General features: G+C 33.6%; 1 protein-coding gene across 2 annotated transcripts in view; it reads right to left on the bottom strand.

Moving 5' to 3' along the window:
• Positions 1-21,144, bottom strand: part of STAG1 (STAG1 cohesin complex component) — a 436,282-nt gene that overhangs the window by 39,093 nt on the left and 376,045 nt on the right. For both annotated transcript variants that reach the window (XM_060099648.1, XM_060099649.1), the window contains 6 exons: positions 13,010-13,102; positions 12,819-12,908; positions 12,453-12,656; positions 11,408-11,478; positions 9,891-9,978; positions 1,372-1,452 (listed from right to left, as the gene is read on the bottom strand). In XM_060099648.1, coding sequence (XP_059955631.1) covers positions 1,372-1,452; positions 9,891-9,978; positions 11,408-11,478; positions 12,453-12,656; positions 12,819-12,908; positions 13,010-13,102 — 627 coding nt within the window. The remainder of the gene's footprint in view (positions 1-1,371; positions 1,453-9,890; positions 9,979-11,407; positions 11,479-12,452; positions 12,657-12,818; positions 12,909-13,009; positions 13,103-21,144) is intronic.

The raw sequence follows: 21,144 nt of genomic DNA, 5'->3' as shown, positions 1-21,144 counted from the left end.
AATAGAAAAAAAAACCCATTTACTTCCAAAGGCAAAGAAATCCTCAAATTATTCATAGGAAAGGACAAAAAGAAAAGAACACTCCATATCAAGCAGTTGTTTCTATACGGAAATGTATTACTTATGTTCTTTACTGGTTGAATAGCTTGTGTTTTGTTAAGCTGAGGATATGTAAACATCATAGTATTTTTATTTGGTTCTTTATCAAGTGTTTGCTCTTTACTCATATATTCAAGACTCTTTGATTTCATAAAACAATTGAAACATTTGTTTTATATTTAAGTCAGATAATTCCAATGTATAAAATACTTTTTTAGTCTGATTCTCTTCATGGTTTCTAATTTTCTTTTTAGTAGAGTTTTTTTGTTTGTTTGTTTGTTTGTTTGTTTTTTACCATGAGCTCATTTTTCTTAAAACTTTGTGGAAAACTCTTTGAGGCAAGTTCCTTCAGAAAGGATTTATATTTGATTGTCTTAGATTGCTTGGGAATACCACCGCTACAGAACATTTTAAATCAAAATCTTATTTTGTTTTTCTGTTTTTTTTTTTTTTTTCTAATGGACCACAGAAATAGTATGAATTTAGGGTGCAAACCTATGTGACAGTTAGCTCATGGTTATAAACTTTCATGGGTGACCTATTTTCCCCCCTTTAATTAATGACAAATTTTAAGACAGGCTGTTTCCCTTATATTCCCCCATGAATGGAACTGGTATGGATTTATTTCTAATTTACCCTCATGCTCTTTAGGATCCCAAATATATCAAGGAGACATGCTACCTATTAGACTTTCCTCCTCGCGAGGGCCTTGGGATTCGCCTAGATTACAAAATATCCTCAAGGTTAAGTAGTCTTTAGTACTATGCTTGACTCTCTTGGATCCTAGTTTCACTTAACTTCTGGTTTGTATTTTCCCTTTTGTTTTGCATGGTCACGTGTAGATTAAAAATAAAAATAAAAAATTATCCAACGATGTAAACTTAAAAAAAAGAAGTGTTGTTCAGTTTGGGCCCCAAGGTGCCATAATGCCAGAACTGAAAGCTACATACTTTTGTCTTTCAATATTATTCTTTTTTATAGCATGTCACCTATCAGAGCTCTTGTGGTTTCAACAACAGTTACCTCTTATAAGAATTTAAACTTTGTATACACATATAACTCTGTGTCTATTGCTCGAAAAACTGTTTATCTTCCAAAGAGGTAAAATATATATATAGGATAAAGCAAGAATTGATAACAATAATAATTATATATTTTATTAAAATTATAATTTGTTACAATAACTGATAAAAATAAATTATTAAATAATGAGTTAAGCAAAGTTATTTTGCTTTAGTAGTACCCCTTCTGCCTACAGAAACTCTTACTTACTTTGGAAGGAGAACCATCAGTAATTTTCACCAACTGCCAAAGAATCGAGTAATGGGAACACTGCAGTGCCTGTACGACTATCTGTATCAAATAAAAAATTCAAACAAATGAGACATAATTTACGTTTGTACAATATTAAGAGAACAATATTTATCATAGTTTTTATCTTACAATAAGGTTTCAAGTCCAAATATCTGTAGAATTAATGAGAATGTATAAAATAATATTTAGTTAAAAAAAGACAAAACCAACATATCAGTCTAGAGAATAAAGATATAATGTATCTCGATAAATATGGACCCAAATGATACTACGCTTTAAACAAAACTGCACTGTCAGAATACTTTGCTCAGTCAGATTTTTAAGGGGAGATTGAAGAAATTGTTTTTATCCAAATTTTACACCTAAATGATTACTTATTTTGTTTTAAAGAATTTTTAATATAAAATACAACACATACAGAAATGTGCATAAAACATATACAAAACAATGATTGAAGTATATGAAGAAAATACTGTGTCACAGATTAGTCTTTGCAGAAAAATGTGGCTATTCTTTGATATGACACCAATACTCCAATTTATGTTTGTGAGAGAAAGCAAAAGGCATCTTCCTCTTATTATGAAAATAGTTTGACCTTATGAGCCTGCCCTGGAAATTCCCCCAGGCTCCCTGGACCACACTTTGAGAATCACTGCTCTGGGAACAGGATTGCTGGGTCATATAGTATGTGTATATTTAACTTTACAGTAGATAGTACCAAATTTTTGTCCACAGTGTCTGTATCTAATAGTCTTTGACAGTTCCTGTGGCTCCATGTTTTTACCAACATTTGATATCATCAGGTGTTTTAAATCTGGTGATTTTATTATGTATGAGTAGTACCTTAATGTGGTATTAATTTACATATTTCTAATTACCGATGGAGATGAGCACCTTTTCATTTTTTATTGGGCCTGAATTCCTGTTCTGTGAAATGTTTATCCATATTTTTCAGAGAGACAAATAGAAGAATTTAGGAAAATAAGAACTGGTTAAGAATCATAATAAAAAAGAAAATTTCATTTTGGATAGGTCTTTTACTGCATTTTTGTTTCACTACATGGTACATCTTTATTGCAATAAAGCATGTCTGATAAAATGATATTCCATTATTATAGTGTCTCTATTATTTTCTCCTCTTGGTAAACTAAAAACCCTAAGAGAATGTAGAGAATAAATCAAAGAGAAATCAGTAAGTGGAATGCTTCACGAAGTACAATTTTGGCTGGTTTTACTTTAAAAATTTCAGGTTTCAGATCACGTAAGTAAAAAATATCTCCAATGCACCTACTCAGCACTGAAAATAACTCATCAGAATTAGAGGGATGAGTGGTGCTGCTTTTCATACAAAACTAATGAGATGTCAGGGTTTTATTAAACATGATAATTAAATGATTGATTCATGTCAGAATGCCAGAAACAAGACTACTGAAACACTGTCAACTTATGAACATTAATGTTAAAGAAATCATCTTACTATACTTAGGAGATACTCAATATGGTAAACCTCTGGTTCTGAGACACCATTTGATAACCTTTACTTTATAATAAGAAGTACTAAAGTGGTTTGTGTGATTTAAAACTTTCTCTTGAATTTGGAACAATCTGCATTGTTAAATTACTAGAAGAGTGATATACAAATGAACATTAACCAATGGGAAATTAAGATATGGAAAAAAGTAATGTTGAAGAACTGCTTGATTTTGGTTATATCTATACTAATCATTACAAGTATCATTTCCTTTCCTTCTACATTTCTATGACCTATATACTAGGAATTATTCAAAGTGTGTTCCAAAGTTGTGCACAAGTTTCTTAGATGTGGTTATAAGAGAAGAGAGAGATTGGTCACTTCAATATCTATTTCCAATAGAGAATCTCCATTTTAATTTTCAATATATTGGTATTCATCATACATTTACTTTAAAAGGGCTCCACTGTATTATTTTAAAATAAAAAGCTCACTCTCATTGACTGGGAAACATTTTGCTTTCTCACAGGTATAATTATATAACAATACAGTTGATCACACTTCAAAAGAAAATTCAGAACTCTTTCTTCCAGGCTTTTCATCAGTCATATTGATTTTATCCCCTATGCTAGCAATGTTATCCTAACTCGTCAAAAGTCATTTATTTAGCAACTTCATCTTTCTGTAGTACAGGTCAAACAAGAAGGACAAGCAATAAAAAACTGAAAAAGCCAGAGATCATTCTAACCTATTAGCACCACAGTCCTTCTCCCTTTTCTTGACTAACACTGCTCTGACTCTGGAAAGGAACTTCAAATAATTCCAATTATTAGTCTGATGACTAAGAATTTCTTCCAACCCTACTCTTCTGACCTCATTTTTCCACAAGGTAATGAGGTACCTGGAAGGACATAGTAATGTATATTGCACACTTCTGGGCAAAAATTAGTTAAGAAGCAGGACTGCCTTCTCCATCTTCTCCCCATCTGCCAGTAGGATACCAATAACCCAAGAGACCATGGGTCCCTGAATGACTTGGCAGTGCAGTGACACGCCGCTTCCTTTAATTGTGCCTTATAGTAATGTAAGTGAGAAATACATTTCTATTGTGTTAAGCCTCTGAAATATTGAGATTAATCTATTATAGCAGTTAGCATTACCTTAACCAACATAAAAATTATTTTTATTAGCCTTTTTTCTTAATACTTTTATCTATTTAAAGGGCCTAGCTCTACCTTTGTTAGCAGAGTGAATCAATGAGAATCATTCAACCTACAGCTAATGATATATCTTGAAAATGAAGATGAACTGTATTATTACATCTAAGTTAAGACCAAGAGATAAACTCTTAGAATGTTTAAAGTTTAGAAAAACTGAATTTGCCTGAAAATAAAACCTGACAGGAAACTAATAAATGTATGTGCAGATATATGTTATCTACACATATAGGACATGTTTAAAATTCTGAAAATCCACATAATGACTGGGATAAATTTAGGCTCTTTTACTTTTCTGTTTGCAAGAGACTTTAAGGGGAAGGAGGCTCAAATTTTTTAGTGCACAAGTACATGACAAAAGAGTGAACTAAACTTAATACTAGTCTGCTTCTAATATCCAAAACTGATCTTTTTATCATATTTAGACTTGGTTAACATGAGTGACATTAATATTTCCTTTTAAAAAGAGCCTTTAGGTACAAATTAATAATCAACATGGTTTCACCAAAAAGGGCATAAGCCTGGTAAATAAGTACATGAAAAGATGTTCAACGTCACTAGCATTAAGAAAATATATATTAAAAAGCACCGTGAAACACCACTACATATCTACTTGGATGGCTAGGGTAAAAAATATTGACAATATCAAGTGCTGATGATGCAGAACAACTGGAACTCTCATACGTTGCTCGCAGAAATGCAGAATGGTACAGCCACTATGGAAAATGGTTTGGCAGTTTCTAATAAAGTTAAACATACACTTAACATAAGACCCAGCAATTATACTCCTGGTCATTTACTTTAGAGAAATGAAAATTTATGTTCAAACGAAAGACTGTATACCAATATTCATAGCACTTTTTATTGTGATAGCCAAAAGTTGGAAACAACCCAAATATCTTTCAACAGTTGAATGAATAAAACAAACTGTGGTGTATCTACACAATGGAATACAACTGAGCAGTAAAAACAAACCAACTACTGACTCACACAACAACCAGGATTAATCTCAAAGGCATTATGCTCAGGGTTTACAGAGTGTACAATTCCATTTATTTGGAAATCTCAGAAAGACAAAACTATAGTGATGGAAAACAGATGGGTGGTTTTCAGGAGTTGTAAGTAGCTCAATCATATGACTTATGAAGGGATAATATGAAGAAGTTTTGGGGATGATGAAACTGTTTTGTATCCTGATTGTGGTGGTGACTACGTAAATCTATACATATGTTAAAATTCATAACTTTACACAGGCAGGAAGACAAGTCAGCTTTACTGTATAATAATTAAAAAAATAAGAATCAGTGTGGCAAAGAGCAGAGTTTGCAGTAACAGTTTTGAGTAAATGCGAAGAAAAGCACAAACGTTGAAGCTAGTAACAAATAATCCTTAATATAGTCATAAGCAAAAACTGGACTAAAATTAAACAACTCCTGTATTATGTTCTGTCTAAAGAAATGTGTTGATTTCCAGTTCACAATGATAGGTTAAGTACCAGCATCTAATCTCTCCCCACAATTCCCACTGAAACAATACAATACAAAAGAAGTTTGGAAAAAATAAAAATACAAAATAATAGGAGTTTGATATGGGGCAAACATCAGAAGGCATGGGATACTATAAACAGTAGTAGCAAATTAGCAGTAGAAAATTTGAAGAGACAATGAAAAGAATTTAAAAGCTTGGTTAAAGTGGGTATGCAACAGCTATGAGACTTTAGGCAAGTTATTTAATATCTCTCTGTTTCAGTTTCATAACCAATAAAATGAGAATAACGATGTATATTCTACAGGGCTGTCATGAGGCTTCAAGAAATGTATGCACATAAAGACTTAAAATAGTACCTGGTACATAATAAGTACAAAACTTAAATTTTCTATTACTGATGGCTTGATAGGCCCAAAGTTACTGATATGATTACATTTCCTTCTTTATGGGTTTAATCATACTATTTTGTTATATAGCATATATTTACCAAAATAATTTATGAATTGTTCTTTATTGGCTTTCAATTTTTAGAATCTGGAAAGACATTCTTGGAACTATGTATTGAAGCAGAGTTTTAATATTTAATTTTTCTTAGATGTTGCCTAAGAGAAGGTTTAAACTTACAGATATACAGATACACCAACAGAAAACTGGCACAAAGGCCACAAAACAGGATAAAGAGAATCTTAATATTTTTTGCCTTCATTTTACAAAAAAATGTATGAAGAAATACTACAATAAATTCTGAAATGTGGGTTCTTTACAAACTAATGACTATTGTGTTAAGGAACTGCAGTAAGTTTTATATTTTCCATAGGTTAAGAATTCGTTAGCATAGGGGTAGGCATAAACAGACCCTGGAACATATTCTTGTGCCAGAAAGTATGGAAGTGCTCAAAAAATATTTAAAGCACATAGGAACAGGCTGGAAAGAAATTCCCTCTGGCTAAATCTGCAACAATTTCAGCACCAAAATGAATAACAATAGTACTGTTTTAACCAGATGAACAGAATAGGAATAAAACAGAAACCCATGAGTCCATACTGATACTAAATTTTAAAAAATAAATTTAAAATTTAAAAAGGTAAACAAATTAATAAATACATAAATAACCAAAGGCAGAAGGGAAAGTTCTTCCTTATAGCAGAGGGCCAACAAATAAATATAAAATAAATGACAGTTAGAAAATCACCACTTCAGTTACCATTTTGTGACTATCATAATAATAAACGAGTCAGGCAAAACCACAAAAGAATGCTCAAATTATTATGTCAAAGTTTGATAAGAAACAGGATTATTTACACAGTCTTAAAGAATATTCTCACAGATTACTTATTCATTAAAAAAGAAAATGGTAACTCTGCACGGGAGATACTTAGCAGACCTCACTTACTAAAGTGATCAAAATTAATTATCACCAATACTGAACAAACTGCCATCATGTGCTTCCTGATGTGATTCACTGAAAACAGAATATCATTTATGTAGCATTCCTGTCACGAATGCATAATCTCAATCTAAACGTGTAGATCAGACAAAAGTAAATGAAGAACATTCTATAAAATAACTGGTCTGTACTCTTCCAAATGTCAACATCATGAAAGGCAAAGCCTGAAAAACCATTCAGATTAAAGGACAACAAAAAAAAGACATTACAAAAATGCAATGTGGGACTTCCCTGGTGGTGCAGTGGTTAAGAATCCACCTGCCACTGCAGGGGACATGGGTTCAAGCCCTGGTTGGGAAGATTCCACATGCCATGGAGCAACTAAGCCCATGTGCCACAACTACTGAGCCTGTGCTCTAGAGCCCATGAGCCACAACTACTGAGCCCATGCACCACAACTACTGGAGCCCATGCACCACAACTACTGAAGCCCACACGCCTAGAGCCTGTGCTCCGCAACAAGAGAAGCTACCGCAGTGAGAAGCCCATGCACCTCAACGAAGAGCAGGCCCCGCTCGCCACCAACTTGAGAAAGCCCATGTGCAGCAACGAAGACCAAGCACAGCCAAAAATAAATAAATAAATTTATGTTTTAAAATTTTCTAAAAAAAAAAAAGAAATACAATGTGCTATTATGTCTTGGATCCTGGGCTGGAGAAAAATTGCTATAAAATATTATTAATATTTATTGTACACATTCATATTAATAGTATGGGGGAGGAAAAGCGAGAGGGAGAGAGAGCAATAGAGAGGTGCACAAGCATGTAAGAGTACAACTGGGAAAAATTATTGACAATTGATGAATTGAAGGAAATAAGAGAGCTGATTTTTCGATTATAACTTTTCTATAATTCAACTTTAAAAAAAGTATTTTAAGAATAGCTAAATTTTTTAAACTTTGGTTTTACCTATTCTACTACAATAGTTAAAATAGCACTGACATGAGAAAAGGTAGGTCACAGAAAGAGGAAGGAAAAAAGAATTCAGTTAATCCTGAAGAGTGGGACTGTGAAACTTCTAGTTGAAATGGTTACCATGGAAAACAAACAGTCAAGCATATAAGGACAGTACAGTTCCCCCAAAATAGCTAGAAAGTTCTAAGGTATCTTCAAAATGTTAAGCATAACTGAGGGTTAACAAACAGCAAACATTTTGGCAGTTCTTTGATATCCTTGCTCTAGAAGTATTTTCTTGGATTCTAATTAAAAGGAACAGAGTTGGAATCTAAAAAAGTAAGCTTGCATGGTCCTATGAAGAAACGGCTGAATACGGGTTTTGGATTCTCAGTACTGGGTATCTAAAGAGATGTTTCTAAGAGGTGCTAAATGCTGAATAATTTCTGATTGCTAAAATGAATAAGAGTACAATCTAGTAGTGAGGTACTCAAACTTCATACACATGTTTAAGTTAATAAAGAATATGTGTCTAAGAAGTTAACAAAGTTAAAGTAAATCTCACATAAATGCTCTCTTACTCAAAGAAATTAAAATAAAATTGGGTAGATAATGCATATGCAGTAAAAATAAATAATAGAAAACCAACATAATCACAGAAAAACATTGTGAGACTGTAACAAGTCAGGTCTAAGACAATAAATGATGGTATGGAGAATTAAAAATAAATTTAGATATAGTTATAATCTCCAGATAAAACAGAGAAGTGCTATTCTTATTCTCTTCTTGAGGAAAATGTGAAAACCAAAAAAAAGACTATCTTAACTCTATCACTCCCTTTCAACTCTGAAGCACAGCTTAGAATATCAGTGAATTGCATTTAGGCTACTGAAAAGTTTGAGATGAAAAGAGGATCAAAGCTGAAGAGTCAACAATAAATGAAGAAAAACAAGGGGTCAAATTTTCAGCATTTTTCCACAAACTATAATAAAACACCTAACACAATCAGGGACATTTGTTATTAAGAGTGGCTACAAAGTAGAGATCAAAGACATGAATTAAGGCAATTTAAGAGTTAATCATAGCAATAATAAAGCATTGTTTCTATGATGAACTTTTAACATGAAATTATAATTTTGTTATATCCATTGATTACTTTAGTATAATGAAGTGTCATCTAAGCATCCCATATTACCAAAACAGGAATGGATGAGCTCACACCTAAACACCACCTTATACCTAACTTATGGGGTTGGTGTTTTGGTCTACATGAATGAGTGTCTGCAATGTATAAAATAACTCTTAATCCTTAATAACAGATCGTTACTGTTAATTAGCAATAATTTTAATTGTTAATTAGTAAGTAACAAGTTAATTCTCATACAGAAGTATTAAATTCTTAATTCTCTGTATGATAATTAAGTTGACTATTCCAAGTCTCTTCCAGACTGGAGAAAGTCTGTTGAGTTCCTGCCCTTTTCACTCCAACTTACATATGAATGCAAAAAAGTCTAAAATCTGCTAAAGGCCTCCAAACTTATGTAAATATGATTCACCACAAAAACTAAGCCATATCTAAGGCTTACTATTATCATTACCTAGAACAGTGTCCAAAATACAGCCATGATCAGAAATTTTCATTATATTAAACTGATGAAGTTTTGAAATTGCTACTATAGTAAGTAATGGTATTTTCCCTAAAAGAGTAATAATGTTTATGTCAAAAATAAATATTAATATTAAACTTTTGCTACATTATAGCAAACTTTTTCTCTTCTTTTCTGTTCAAATCTGAAGATATATCTATCTGTAACACTGAATCACTATGGCAATAATTCTCAAAGGAAGTGGCTGCGTTTAAGAATCATCAACTATGTTCCATGAAAGGCTTTTGATAATCCTACACGATATCAGAAAAGCTTTCTAAAATGACACAAAAAGAATATCAATAAACTCCTACCTGTTCTGGCATAGCTCCATGTTCAATTCCAGTCTTCAATAATCTGTAGCAATTACCAAACAGATCCCATTTTGTGAGATCATGAGCGCTAAAATAAACAAAAATGCATTAACTTTATTCTAGAGTGGAGGAAGGTTTAAATTTGTTGAGCTCAGTTTCAATGGGGGAAGAATAAAGTAACTTCATTTTCTAGTAGAATTGTAAAAGTTCCATAAGGAAATGTTCAAGTCCTCAAACTTAGAAAGAAAAAGAGAAAGAGGGAGAGGGAGTGGGAGAAAAAAACAAAGAAAGAGAGAAAGAAAAAAAGAAGGAAGGAGGGAATGAGAGGGGGAGAAGAGAAGAGGGAGACGGGTAGAGAAAGACAGAATGGAAGTTGATATTAGGAATTCATTAAAAGAAATCAATAACAATAAAACTTCCTATGTTAAAGTGAAGGTTACCATTTCTTTCTTTCTAGTATGTTTTAAAGCACATTTAAACAAATTCATTCAGAATTACAAAGTACAAATACATGTGTATTTTTGAAAAAGAGATTTGTATTCACGAGATGGAGATAAATAAAGACAAAGTCAGGGCAAAGGAAATATGGCACAGTTCAAAAACTTCAGTGTAGCTATTTACATGTGCTGAGGACTTCTGAATGAGATAACATTGACAGTGTAAATTCTCATGAGCTCTGCTACTAAAAATAGCATGATTACTGGCTGTCAACTTTTATTTTCAAACGTCAAAATATTTTCTTAAATAGGAGTTTTGACACTGGTTGTCAACTTTTATTTTCAGATGTCAAAATATTTTTTCAAGTAAGAGTTTGCTTCTCCATGGAATTCCAAAAATGTACTTGTGTATACAGAAAAGGCTTAGATTTTAGACACTGCTTTTGAAATCTGAAGTATTCATCAAAGTAAGGGCTACACCTAAACATTCTTTTTCACAACAAAGTTCTTTATTTTCCTTTCTTTATGGAGAAGATAAGCATGTTTCATTACAAGGAAGATGAAAATTACAATTTGAAAATGACACCTATTTCATCGATCTGAGCCTTATTTTCCTTATTCAAATCCAACAGTTCTGTCTACATAGTAAGAACACAATAATAAACAAACTAGACAAACAAGAACAATTCAGGAAAAAAAGCTTATAGAAATAGTTTTGTGGCTTTCTCCAAAGCTGTGATTTTTATTTAGTAAGATTTCTAAGAGCTACCATCTGAAAATTATACCTATAAAAACTCTAGCTTGCAAAATAAGCCCATCTAATTTGTTAACTATACTGATTATCTTAAACTTTTATAGTGTACAGTGTACATTCATTACACTGAATGATAAATCTTACTCCTTAAGTAATCAAATTATAATAAAAACTCAAATCTGAATAATAAAAAGAAAACGTCACAACATCTCAATATTTCTCTAAAATTTCCCATTGTTACATGGATGTTAAACATTACAATCAGTTTGTTTTATGTTGACTAATATAGGTTATTCATTAAATCTACTTTAAATAAAATGACATACTTGTGGAAAGAGGTTAACCGCTTTAATGTAGAAAGAACATTGTAAATATCATCATCATCAGCTTCTTCTCCCTATAAAAAAAAGCAGACAGTACCTTAATACCATCAATTTACTCATCCTCAAATTCACATGGAAGTCTATTAATACTTACTGCCTAAAGAAAAATTCTTTTTTATTATATAAATAGTATATATTCACTGTTGATAAATGAGAAAATACAAATAAGCAAAAAAACAAAAAGTAAAACACACCCATAAGCCCAACACCCAGAAATAACCACTTTTGCATTTTAAACAATGTCATAAACGTGACTTTGTACAATTTTCTGATTAATACCTTCGGATAAATTCCTTGAAACTGCTGAGTGAAAGGATAGGTACTTTAAAGATTTTATTGGTTATTTCAAAGATTTTACTGATTGTCAGTTACATCTGTAACTTCAAAATCACAATGAAAATCAAAAAATGGTTGAAAAAAATTAGAAGTTAAAATTAAAAGTAGGGGAAAACTGATTACATGGATTAAAAGTAAATCCTATCAGCCTGGCCGTCAGGACATACTAAGCTGTGGGAATTCCAGATTGCCTTACATAGATTGAAAGGAGAGGGCAAGAGGCAGGAATCACAGAAATAATTATAAAAATAACCAGTTGGAGATGCTTGCTGCTATCTTGGGCACACCACTGGTAAGCCATCCTTTATAAGCACACAATTTTTATGTTCTATTCATTAGCACGTAATAGTTCAGTAATATTAAAATGCAAATTAGGTCCCAGGAATAGAAAATGAAAAAATGACTTAAGTCAGACCTTTCTTAAAAGAGAAAAAAAAGTCTGTCTTTTATGAAACAGGTTTTTAAAATAAAAATGAAGTGTAACTAAGGCTGATCTTCATAAAATGAACAACTGCAATAATGCTGCTAAGTTTTGAAAGGAGTAGAGAATTCTACTAGATTTTATTTTAAAATGGAAACAATTTAAAACTCAGCTACCTTGAAAAATTATTAGCCAAAATCATTATATGTATACATTAACTTTAAAACAGACCTCTTGCAATAGATCTTCCACAGAATGATTGAATCGATCTACAAACTCATCAATCAGTTGGCTTCGAGCTATGTCAACTCTGTTCTGGATGGTATACTCTTCACTGCATAAGATGCTATAGGTTTTACTGCAGGCTTCTAGAACATCTGATTCTACGTGTTTCTCCACAACAAATTTAATCTGTTTTAGTAAAGCATCTAGATGCTGAGGAGGAAAAAAAGAAAAACTATGATATTTAGATTAATAATAAAAATTTTAAAAAGCATCTGTCAAATAACAAATAAGCCTATATATTACATGAAAATAAAATAATTCAGTTAATAAAACTGACTGTAATAGCAGAATTTCAATTTTATAGCGTCTTACCTTTTCCATTCTACCTGTGCTATAAATTTCTAGATCAAAATACTGTGGGATTTGTAGCAAGTTTGCTACCTTCTCTGCATCTGCAGAATACTAGAAGGAGAAGCAAAGAAAACGAAGTAACTACTTTAATAGTACAGTGTAATAAGCAAACTCAGTGGCATATTATCACAAAACTGTAAATGAAACTGTACCTTTGATAGCAACATAGGCAATGTGATGATAAAATGCTCAGTCAATTTGTTTCTATCATCAATCTGAGTTTTCCTTTCTTTGGCAGTTAGCACCTAGAAATAAATTTAAATGGGCAAAGAATAAGAGTGTCATGTACTAATTTATAAATCTAGAATGTTACAAAGATAATGAAGCACTGGCAGATAATATAACAGAGAATTTTCAGAAAAGCTTATTAACAAACTACTAAAATAAATGCATCTAGTTTTATTCAAATTACTTTATTACTATTACTTTATTAAATAGCTACTTATTTTAGATAAGTTACTACTTGTTTAAATAAAAACAAAAACATTTCTAAAAAACCAGTTATGAATATAAAAATACTGGAACCAATGGAGAAATAATTTTTCTAGAGTTTTCATCTTAATGTTAACAGTTATCTCCCCTAGGTTAAATAAACTATTCTAAAAGTACTTTAGCAAGTAATCCTTTTTTAATACCATCAGCAGCTAGTAAATTTTCACTTATTTTTAAAGCATATACTAACAATGTCTCTAGACTCATTTATATTTGATTGTTCTTGTAATTAAGCCATAAATCTGTTAGGCAATAATCAAGAGGGGTACAGCCTGTGATCATTGAACAGATTAGAGCCCTTCACCTTAGCCTGTATTCAACTAGCTAAACTATAGGTGGTTCCAAAAATAAAACATTAAAATGCAGGCTCAGTTAGGAAAATGATTTCCCCAAAGTATTCTACAGTTTATTATCCTGAAGGAATTTACCATCATAATGTTGAATGGTTTTATGGGACAGAAACATTCCAATGTAAATTGCCACTTTATAAACCCCAATGTTTGAGAATGTACGAAAGAATAGGGCCTCCTATCTGATTCTTCTTTCAGGTTGTTTTTCAACCTCTTAAACATATAAAATAAACATTTTGGAATGATCTACCACCGAGTGTCATGTTTAGTTCTGCACAAAGCAATCAAAGGGGCTACATGTAAAGTGAAATATATATCTAGAAATGTATGTAGGATATTGAGAAGTCTTGAAATTCATCTGACAATGTAGGAAAGGTCTAAGGATGTTGACTTTAGGGTAACAGCTATTTTGAATAAACGGTCATCGTGTCAGGCACTCTACACTCATGAACTCATTTAATCCTCACAATACCTCCAATGGGACAGCAAAAATGGCATAATACCTATGAAGGGGAATCTGCCAATATCCAACAAAATTGTATACATATTTTTCCTTTGCCCCAGCAGTCCCACTTTAGCAATCTACCCCACCAACACACCTGGTACAAGTACCAAATGACACAATATTATCTGATGCACATTATTTCCAGCAAAAGACTGACCCAACTCTCAATACTATATCCACATAATAGATCATATATAGCCATAAGAAAATGAAGATCTCCAAATAAAGTTATGGAGTAATACCCAGGATATACTGTTAAATTAAAATGTAAGGCACAGAACACCATATAAAGTATGCTATCCTTTGTAGGAGACAGGAGATTGAGAGGGAGGAGAATGGAGAATAAGAATACACATATTTGTATGTGTGCATGCATTTATCTATATTTGCAGAATGAAACACTGGAAGGATAGACCAAAAACAAATAAAAATGGTTACTGGTAGCAAAGGGGTGTAGAGGGAGGCATATAAGAAAGACTTCTCTAAATATATATATATATATTTTACATGGTTTTGACTTTATAAGTATGTAAATTTTTTACATATTTCCAAAAAATAAAAATGGAAAACATAAAAGCAAAGAGGTAAAAACCCTCTTATGCTAAATTTAAGTCAGAAATATCAATATGAATGCATGATTTAAACATATGTGTATATAGAGAGAAATATATATATTTCTTAGCTCTGTGTACGAATGGTGCCTAGCGCAAATGATAACCAATCGACAATGAGTAACCCTAGTAACAAGATTTTGATCTTTACATATTACTCTATATCAAAAGGAACAAGGGTTCGTGGGAGATTCCTGTGCTAGGGTAATGTAGTATCGGCCTACAAGGTGACTCCCAATTGACCACTGTCTCCTGGTATTCATGCCCTTAATATAATCTCTTCTGAAAATGAATAAGGCTGACATGTAATCTAAGGAATATTGTGGGAATTACATTATATGACTCTTGAGGTCATAAAACACACACAAGTGTCCTCCTTACTCTCTTTTGGACCATTCATTCTGAGGGAGGCTGGCAGACTTGAAACAGTCCACTGAGAGGTCAACATGGTAAGGATCTAAGGCCTCCTACCAACAGTCAACACTAACTTGCCAACCATGTGAATGAACCGTTATGGAAGAAGCAAATTTACTATCAAGACTTCAGAGGTTAAAGCCCTGGCTAACATCTTAACTGCAACCCTATGAGAGAATCTAAACCAAATGAACAGCTAAGCCAGTCACAAATTTCTGACCCACAGAAACTATATGAGACCATGAATACTTATTGCTTTAAGCCTCTAAGTTTTCAAGTATGGTACTCCCCTTCTATCCATGTGGGATACATTCCAAGACCCCCAGCAGATGTCTGAAACTGCGGATCATTCCGAACCCTCTATATACTATTTTTTTTGCCGATACAAACATGCCTATGATAAAGTTTAATTGATAAATTAGGCATAGTAAGAGATCAACAAAAATAACTAATAAAATAGGACAATTATAACAATATACTGTAATAAAAGTTATGTGAATGTGGTCTCTCTCTCTCTCTCAAAATATGCTGTATAAATTTAACACCTTTTCCATCTTAACTAAGAACTCATCAAGCACTGTGGCTATCACTTTTGCAGTTTGAGGTGTGACAGCAAAACTAATAGGAATTTCTTTTTCCTTCCTCACAATTTCGATAGAAATCTATTCTTAACGAAAATCTTAGCAAACTCAGCGTATGATTTTTTTCTTTCCTTGTTCAGTCTAGAACTTTCACCTATTCACTTAAAGGAGGCACTTACGGCTTCTCTTTGACATATCCGAATTGCCAGCATCACTACTCTTGGGCATTGAGACGATTATTAAGTAAAAGAAGGGTTACTTGAACACAAACACTGTAATACTGTGACAGTCAATCTGATGACCTACAACAACCACTAAGTGACTAACTGGTGGGATACACTGGACAATGGTATGATTCAATGTCCCGGGCAGGATGGAGAGGGACAAAGCTGGATGGCATGAGATTTCATCATGCTTCTCATAACAGCATGCAACTTCAAACTTATCAATAGATTACTTTTGGAATTTTCCATTTAATATTTTTGAATCATAGCTGACTGGTAACTGAAACTGTGGGAAGAGAAACCATGGGTAAGGGGCAACTACTGTAATTTCTTTTACGTAGGAATAGATAACGTAAGCAATAAAGACAGAAAGTGAGCCTGGGACATTTTGCTCTGAAAGAAAGCACTCAAAAAATGATGACATGTCAAAACAATAAGAAATTAGCCTGAAGGGGCTGTCATTCAAAATTGGGACATTACATATTCTTAAAATTTTTATTTTGGAAAATTTCAAAAACAGTCATTTTGTCATTATTGTTTCATCAATTTTCCTAAAGTTTTGTTTTCTTCTGTAGCATTTTTAAATTTTAAATGTCTTTATTGGAGTATAATTGCTTTACAATGGTGTGTTAGTTTCTGCTTTATAACAAAGTGAGTCAGCTATGCATATACCTATATACCCATATCTCCTCCCTCTCCAACCGCTCTAGGTGGTCACAAAGCATGGAGCTGGTCTCCCTGTGCTATGTGGCTGCTTCCCACTAGCTATCTACCTTACGTTTGGTAGTGTATATATGTCCATGCCACCCTCTCACTTCCTCCCAGCTAACCCTTCCCCCTCCCCGTGTCCTCAAGTCCATTGTCTATGTCTGCATCTTTATTCCTGTCCTGCCCCTAGGTTCTAAATGACATTTTTTTTTAGATTCCATATATATGCATCAGCATATAGTATTTGTTTTTCTCTTTCTGACTTACTTCACTCGGTATGACAGACTCTAGGTCCATCCACCTCACTACAAAGAACTCAATTTCGTTTCTTTTTATGGCTGAGTAATATTCCATTGTATATATGCCACATCTTCTTTATCCATTCATCTGTCGATGGACACTTAGGTTGCTTCCATGTCCTGGCTATTGTAAATAGAGCTGCAATGAACACTATGGTACATGACTCTTTTTTGACTTATGGTTTTCTCAGGGTATATGCCACATAGTGGGACTGCTGGGTCGTATGGTAGTTCTATTTTTAGTTAAGGAAACTCCATACTGCTCTCCATAGAGGCTGTATCAATTTACATTCCCACCAACAGTGCAAGAGGGTCCCCTTTTCTGCACAACCAATCCAGCATTTATTGTTTGTAGACTTTTTGATGATGGCCATTCTGACTGGTGTGAGGTGATACCTCATTGTGGTTCTGAGTTGTATTTCTCTAATGGGTAGTGATGTTGAGCATCCTTTCATGGGTTTGTTGGCAATCTGTATATCTTCTTTGGACAAATGTCTATTTAGGTCTTCTGCCCATTTTTGGATTGGGTTGTTTGTTTTTTTGACATTGAGCTGCATGAGCTGCTTGTATATTTTGGAGATTAATCCTTTGTCAGTTGCTTCGTTTGAAAATATTTTCTCTCATTTTGAGGGTTGTCTTTTCGTATTGTTTATGGTTTCCTTTGCTGTGCAAAAGCTTTTAAGTTTCATTAGGTCCCATTTGTTTATTTTTGTTTTTATTTCCATTTCTCTAGGAGGTAGGGCAAAAAGGATCTTGCTGTGATTTATGTCATAGAGTGTTCTGCCTATGTTTTCCTCTAAGAGTTTGATAGTGTCTGGCCTTACGTTTAGGTCTTTAATCCATTTTGAGCTTATTTTTGTGTATGGTGTTAGGGTGTGCTCTAATTTCATTCTTTTACCTGTAGCTGTCCAGTTTTCCCAGCACCATTTACTGAAGAGTCTGCCTTTTCTCCAATGTATATTCTTGCCTCCTTTACCAAAAATAAGGTGACCATATGTGCGTGGGTTTATCTCTGGGCTTTCTATCCTGTTCCATTGATCTATATTTCTGTTTTTGTGCCAGCACCATACTGCCTTGATTACTGTAACTCTGTAGTATAGTCTGAAGTCAGGGAGCCTGATTACTCCAGCACCGTTTTTCTTTCTGAAGATTACTATGGCTATTTGGGGTCTTCTGTGTTTCCATACAAATTGTGAAATTTTTGGTTCTAGTTCTGTGAAAAATGACATTGGTAGTTTGATAGGAATTGCACGGAATCTATAGATTGCTTTGGGTAGTATAGTCATTTTCACAATGTTGATTCTTCCAATCCAAGAACATGGTATATCTCTCCATCTGTTTGTATCATCTTAAATTTCTATGATCAGTGTCTTATAATTTTCTGCATACAGGTCTTTTGTCTCTGTAGGTAGACTTATTCCTAGGTATTTTATTCTTTTTGTTGCAGTGGTAAATGGGAGTGTTTCCTTTATTTCTCTTTCAGATTTTTCATCATTGCTGTATAGGAATGCAAGGGATTTCTGTGCATTAATTTTGTATCCTGCTACTTTACCAAATTCACTGCTTAGCTCTAGTAGTTTTCTGGTGGCATTTTTAGGATTCTCTATGTATAGTATCATGTCATCTGCAAACAGTGACAGCTTTATTTCCTCTTCTCTGATTTGGATTCATTTTATTTCTTTTACTTCTTTGATTGCTGTGGTTAAAACTTCCAAAACTATGTTGAATAATAGTGGTGAGAGTGGGCAGCCTGTCTTGCTCCTGATCTTAGTGGAAATGTTTTCAGTTTTCCACCATTGAGAACGATGTTGGCTGTGGGTTTGTCATACATGGTCTTTTTTTTTTTTTTTTTTTTTTTTTTTTGCTGTACGCGGGCCTCTCACTGCTGTGGCCTCTCCCGTTGCGGAGCACAGGCTCCGGACACACAGGCTCCGCGGCCATGGCTCGCGGGCCCAGCCGCTCCGCGGCATGTGGGATCTTCCGGGATCGGGGCACGAACCCGTGTCCCCTGCATCGGCAGGCGGACTCTCAACCACTGCGCCACCAGGGAAGCCCCATACATGGTCTTTTTAATGTTGAGGTAAGTTCCCTCTATGCCTACTTTCTGGGCTTTTTTAATCCTAAATGGGTGTTGAATTTTGTCAAAAGCTTTTTCTGCCTCTATTAAGATGATCATATGTTTTTTATCCTTCACTTTGTTAATATGGTGTATCACATTGATTGATTTGAGTATATTGAAGAATCCTTGCATTCCTGGGAAAAACCCCACTTGATCATGGTGTATGATCCTTTAATGTGCTGTTGGATTCTGTTTGCTAGTATTTTGTTGAGGATTTTTGCATATATGTTCATCAGTGATATTGGCCTGTAGTTTTCTTACTTTGTGACATCTTTGTCTGGTTTTGGTATGATGGTGGCCTCGTAGAATGAGTTTGGGAGTGTTCCTCCCTCTGCTATATTTTGGAAGAGTTTCAGAAGGATAGGTGTTAGCTCTTCTCTAAATGTTTGACAGAATTTGCCTGTGAAGCCATCTGGTCCTGGGCTTTTGTTTGTTGGAATATATTTAATCAGAGTTTCAATTTCAGTGCTTGTGATTGGTCTGTTTATATTTTCTATTTCTTCCTGGTTCAGTCTCAGAAGGTTGTGCTTTTCTAAGACTTTGTCCATTTCTTCCAGGTGGTCCATTTTATTGGCATATAGTTGCTTGTAGTAATCTCTCATGAACCTTTGTATTTCTGCAGTGTCAGTTGTTACTTCTCCTTTTTCATTTCTAATTAATTGCTTTGAGTCTTCTCCCTTTTTTTCTTGATGAGTCTGGCTAATGGTTTATCAATTTTGTTTATCTTCTCAAAGAACCAGCTTTTAGTTGTATCGATCTTTGCTACTGCTTCCTTCATTTCTTTTTTATTTATTTCTGATCTGATCTTTATGATTTCTTTCCTTCTGCTAACTTTGGGGTATTTTTGTTCTTCTTCCTCTAATTGCTTCAGGTGTAAGGTTAGGTTGTTTATTTGAGATGTCCCTTGTTTCCTGAGGTAGGATTGTATTGCTATCAACTTCCCTCTTAAAACTACTTTTGCTGCAACCCATAGGTTTTGGGTTGTCGTGTTTTCATTGTCATTTGTCTCTAGGTATTTTTTGATTTCTTCAGTGATCTCTTTATTATTAAGTAGTGTATTGTGTAGCCTCCATGTATTTGTATTTTTTACAGATTTTTTTCTGTAATTGATATCTAGGCTCATAGCATTGTGGTCGGAAAAGATATTTGATATAATTTCAACTTTCTTAAATTTACCAAGGCTTGATTTTTGACCCAAGATATAATGTATCCTGGAGAATGTTCCATGAGCACTTGAGCAGAAAGTGTATTCTGTTGTTTTTGGATGGAATGTCCTATAAATATCAATTCAGTCCAACTTGTTTAATGTATCATTTAAAGCTTGTGTTTCCTTATTTTCATCTTGGATGATCTGTCCATTGGTGAAAGTGGGGTGTTAAAGTCCCCTGCTATTCTTGTTTTACTCTCCATTTCCCCTCTTATGGCTGTGAGCATTTGCCTTATGTATTGTGGTGCTCCTATGTTGGGTGCATAAATATTTACAATTGTTATATCTTCTTCGTGGATTGATCCCTTGATCATTATGTAGTGTCCCTCTCTGTCTCTTGTAATAGTCTTTATTTTAAAGTCTATTTTGTCTGATATGAGAATTGCTACTCCAGCTTTCTTCTGATTTCCATTTGCATGGAATATCGTTTTCCATGCCCTCACTTTCAGTCTGTATGTGTCCCTAGGTCTGACGTGGGTCTCTTGTAGACAGCATATATATGGGTCTTGTGGTTGTATCCATTCAACCAGTCTATGTTTTTTGTTTGGAGCATTTAATCCATTTACATTTAAGGTAATTATCGATATGTATGTTCCTACTACCATTTTCTTAATTGTTTTGGGTTTGTTATTGTAGGTCTTTTCCTTCTCTTGTGTTTCCTGCCTAGAGGAGTTCCTTTAGCATTTGTTGTAAAGCTAGGTCGGTGGTGCTGAATTCTCTTAGCTTTTGCTTGTCTGTAAAGGTGTTAATTTCTCCATCAAATCTGAATAAGATCCT

The sequence above is a fragment of the Mesoplodon densirostris genome, chromosome 5 (assembly GCF_025265405.1).
Source record: "Mesoplodon densirostris isolate mMesDen1 chromosome 5, mMesDen1 primary haplotype, whole genome shotgun sequence".
In the NCBI taxonomy this organism is placed as follows: domain Eukaryota; kingdom Metazoa; phylum Chordata; class Mammalia; order Artiodactyla; family Ziphiidae; genus Mesoplodon; species Mesoplodon densirostris.
Note: the sequence above shows the minus strand (reverse complement) of the source record. Positions and strands in the feature narration are given on the sequence as shown.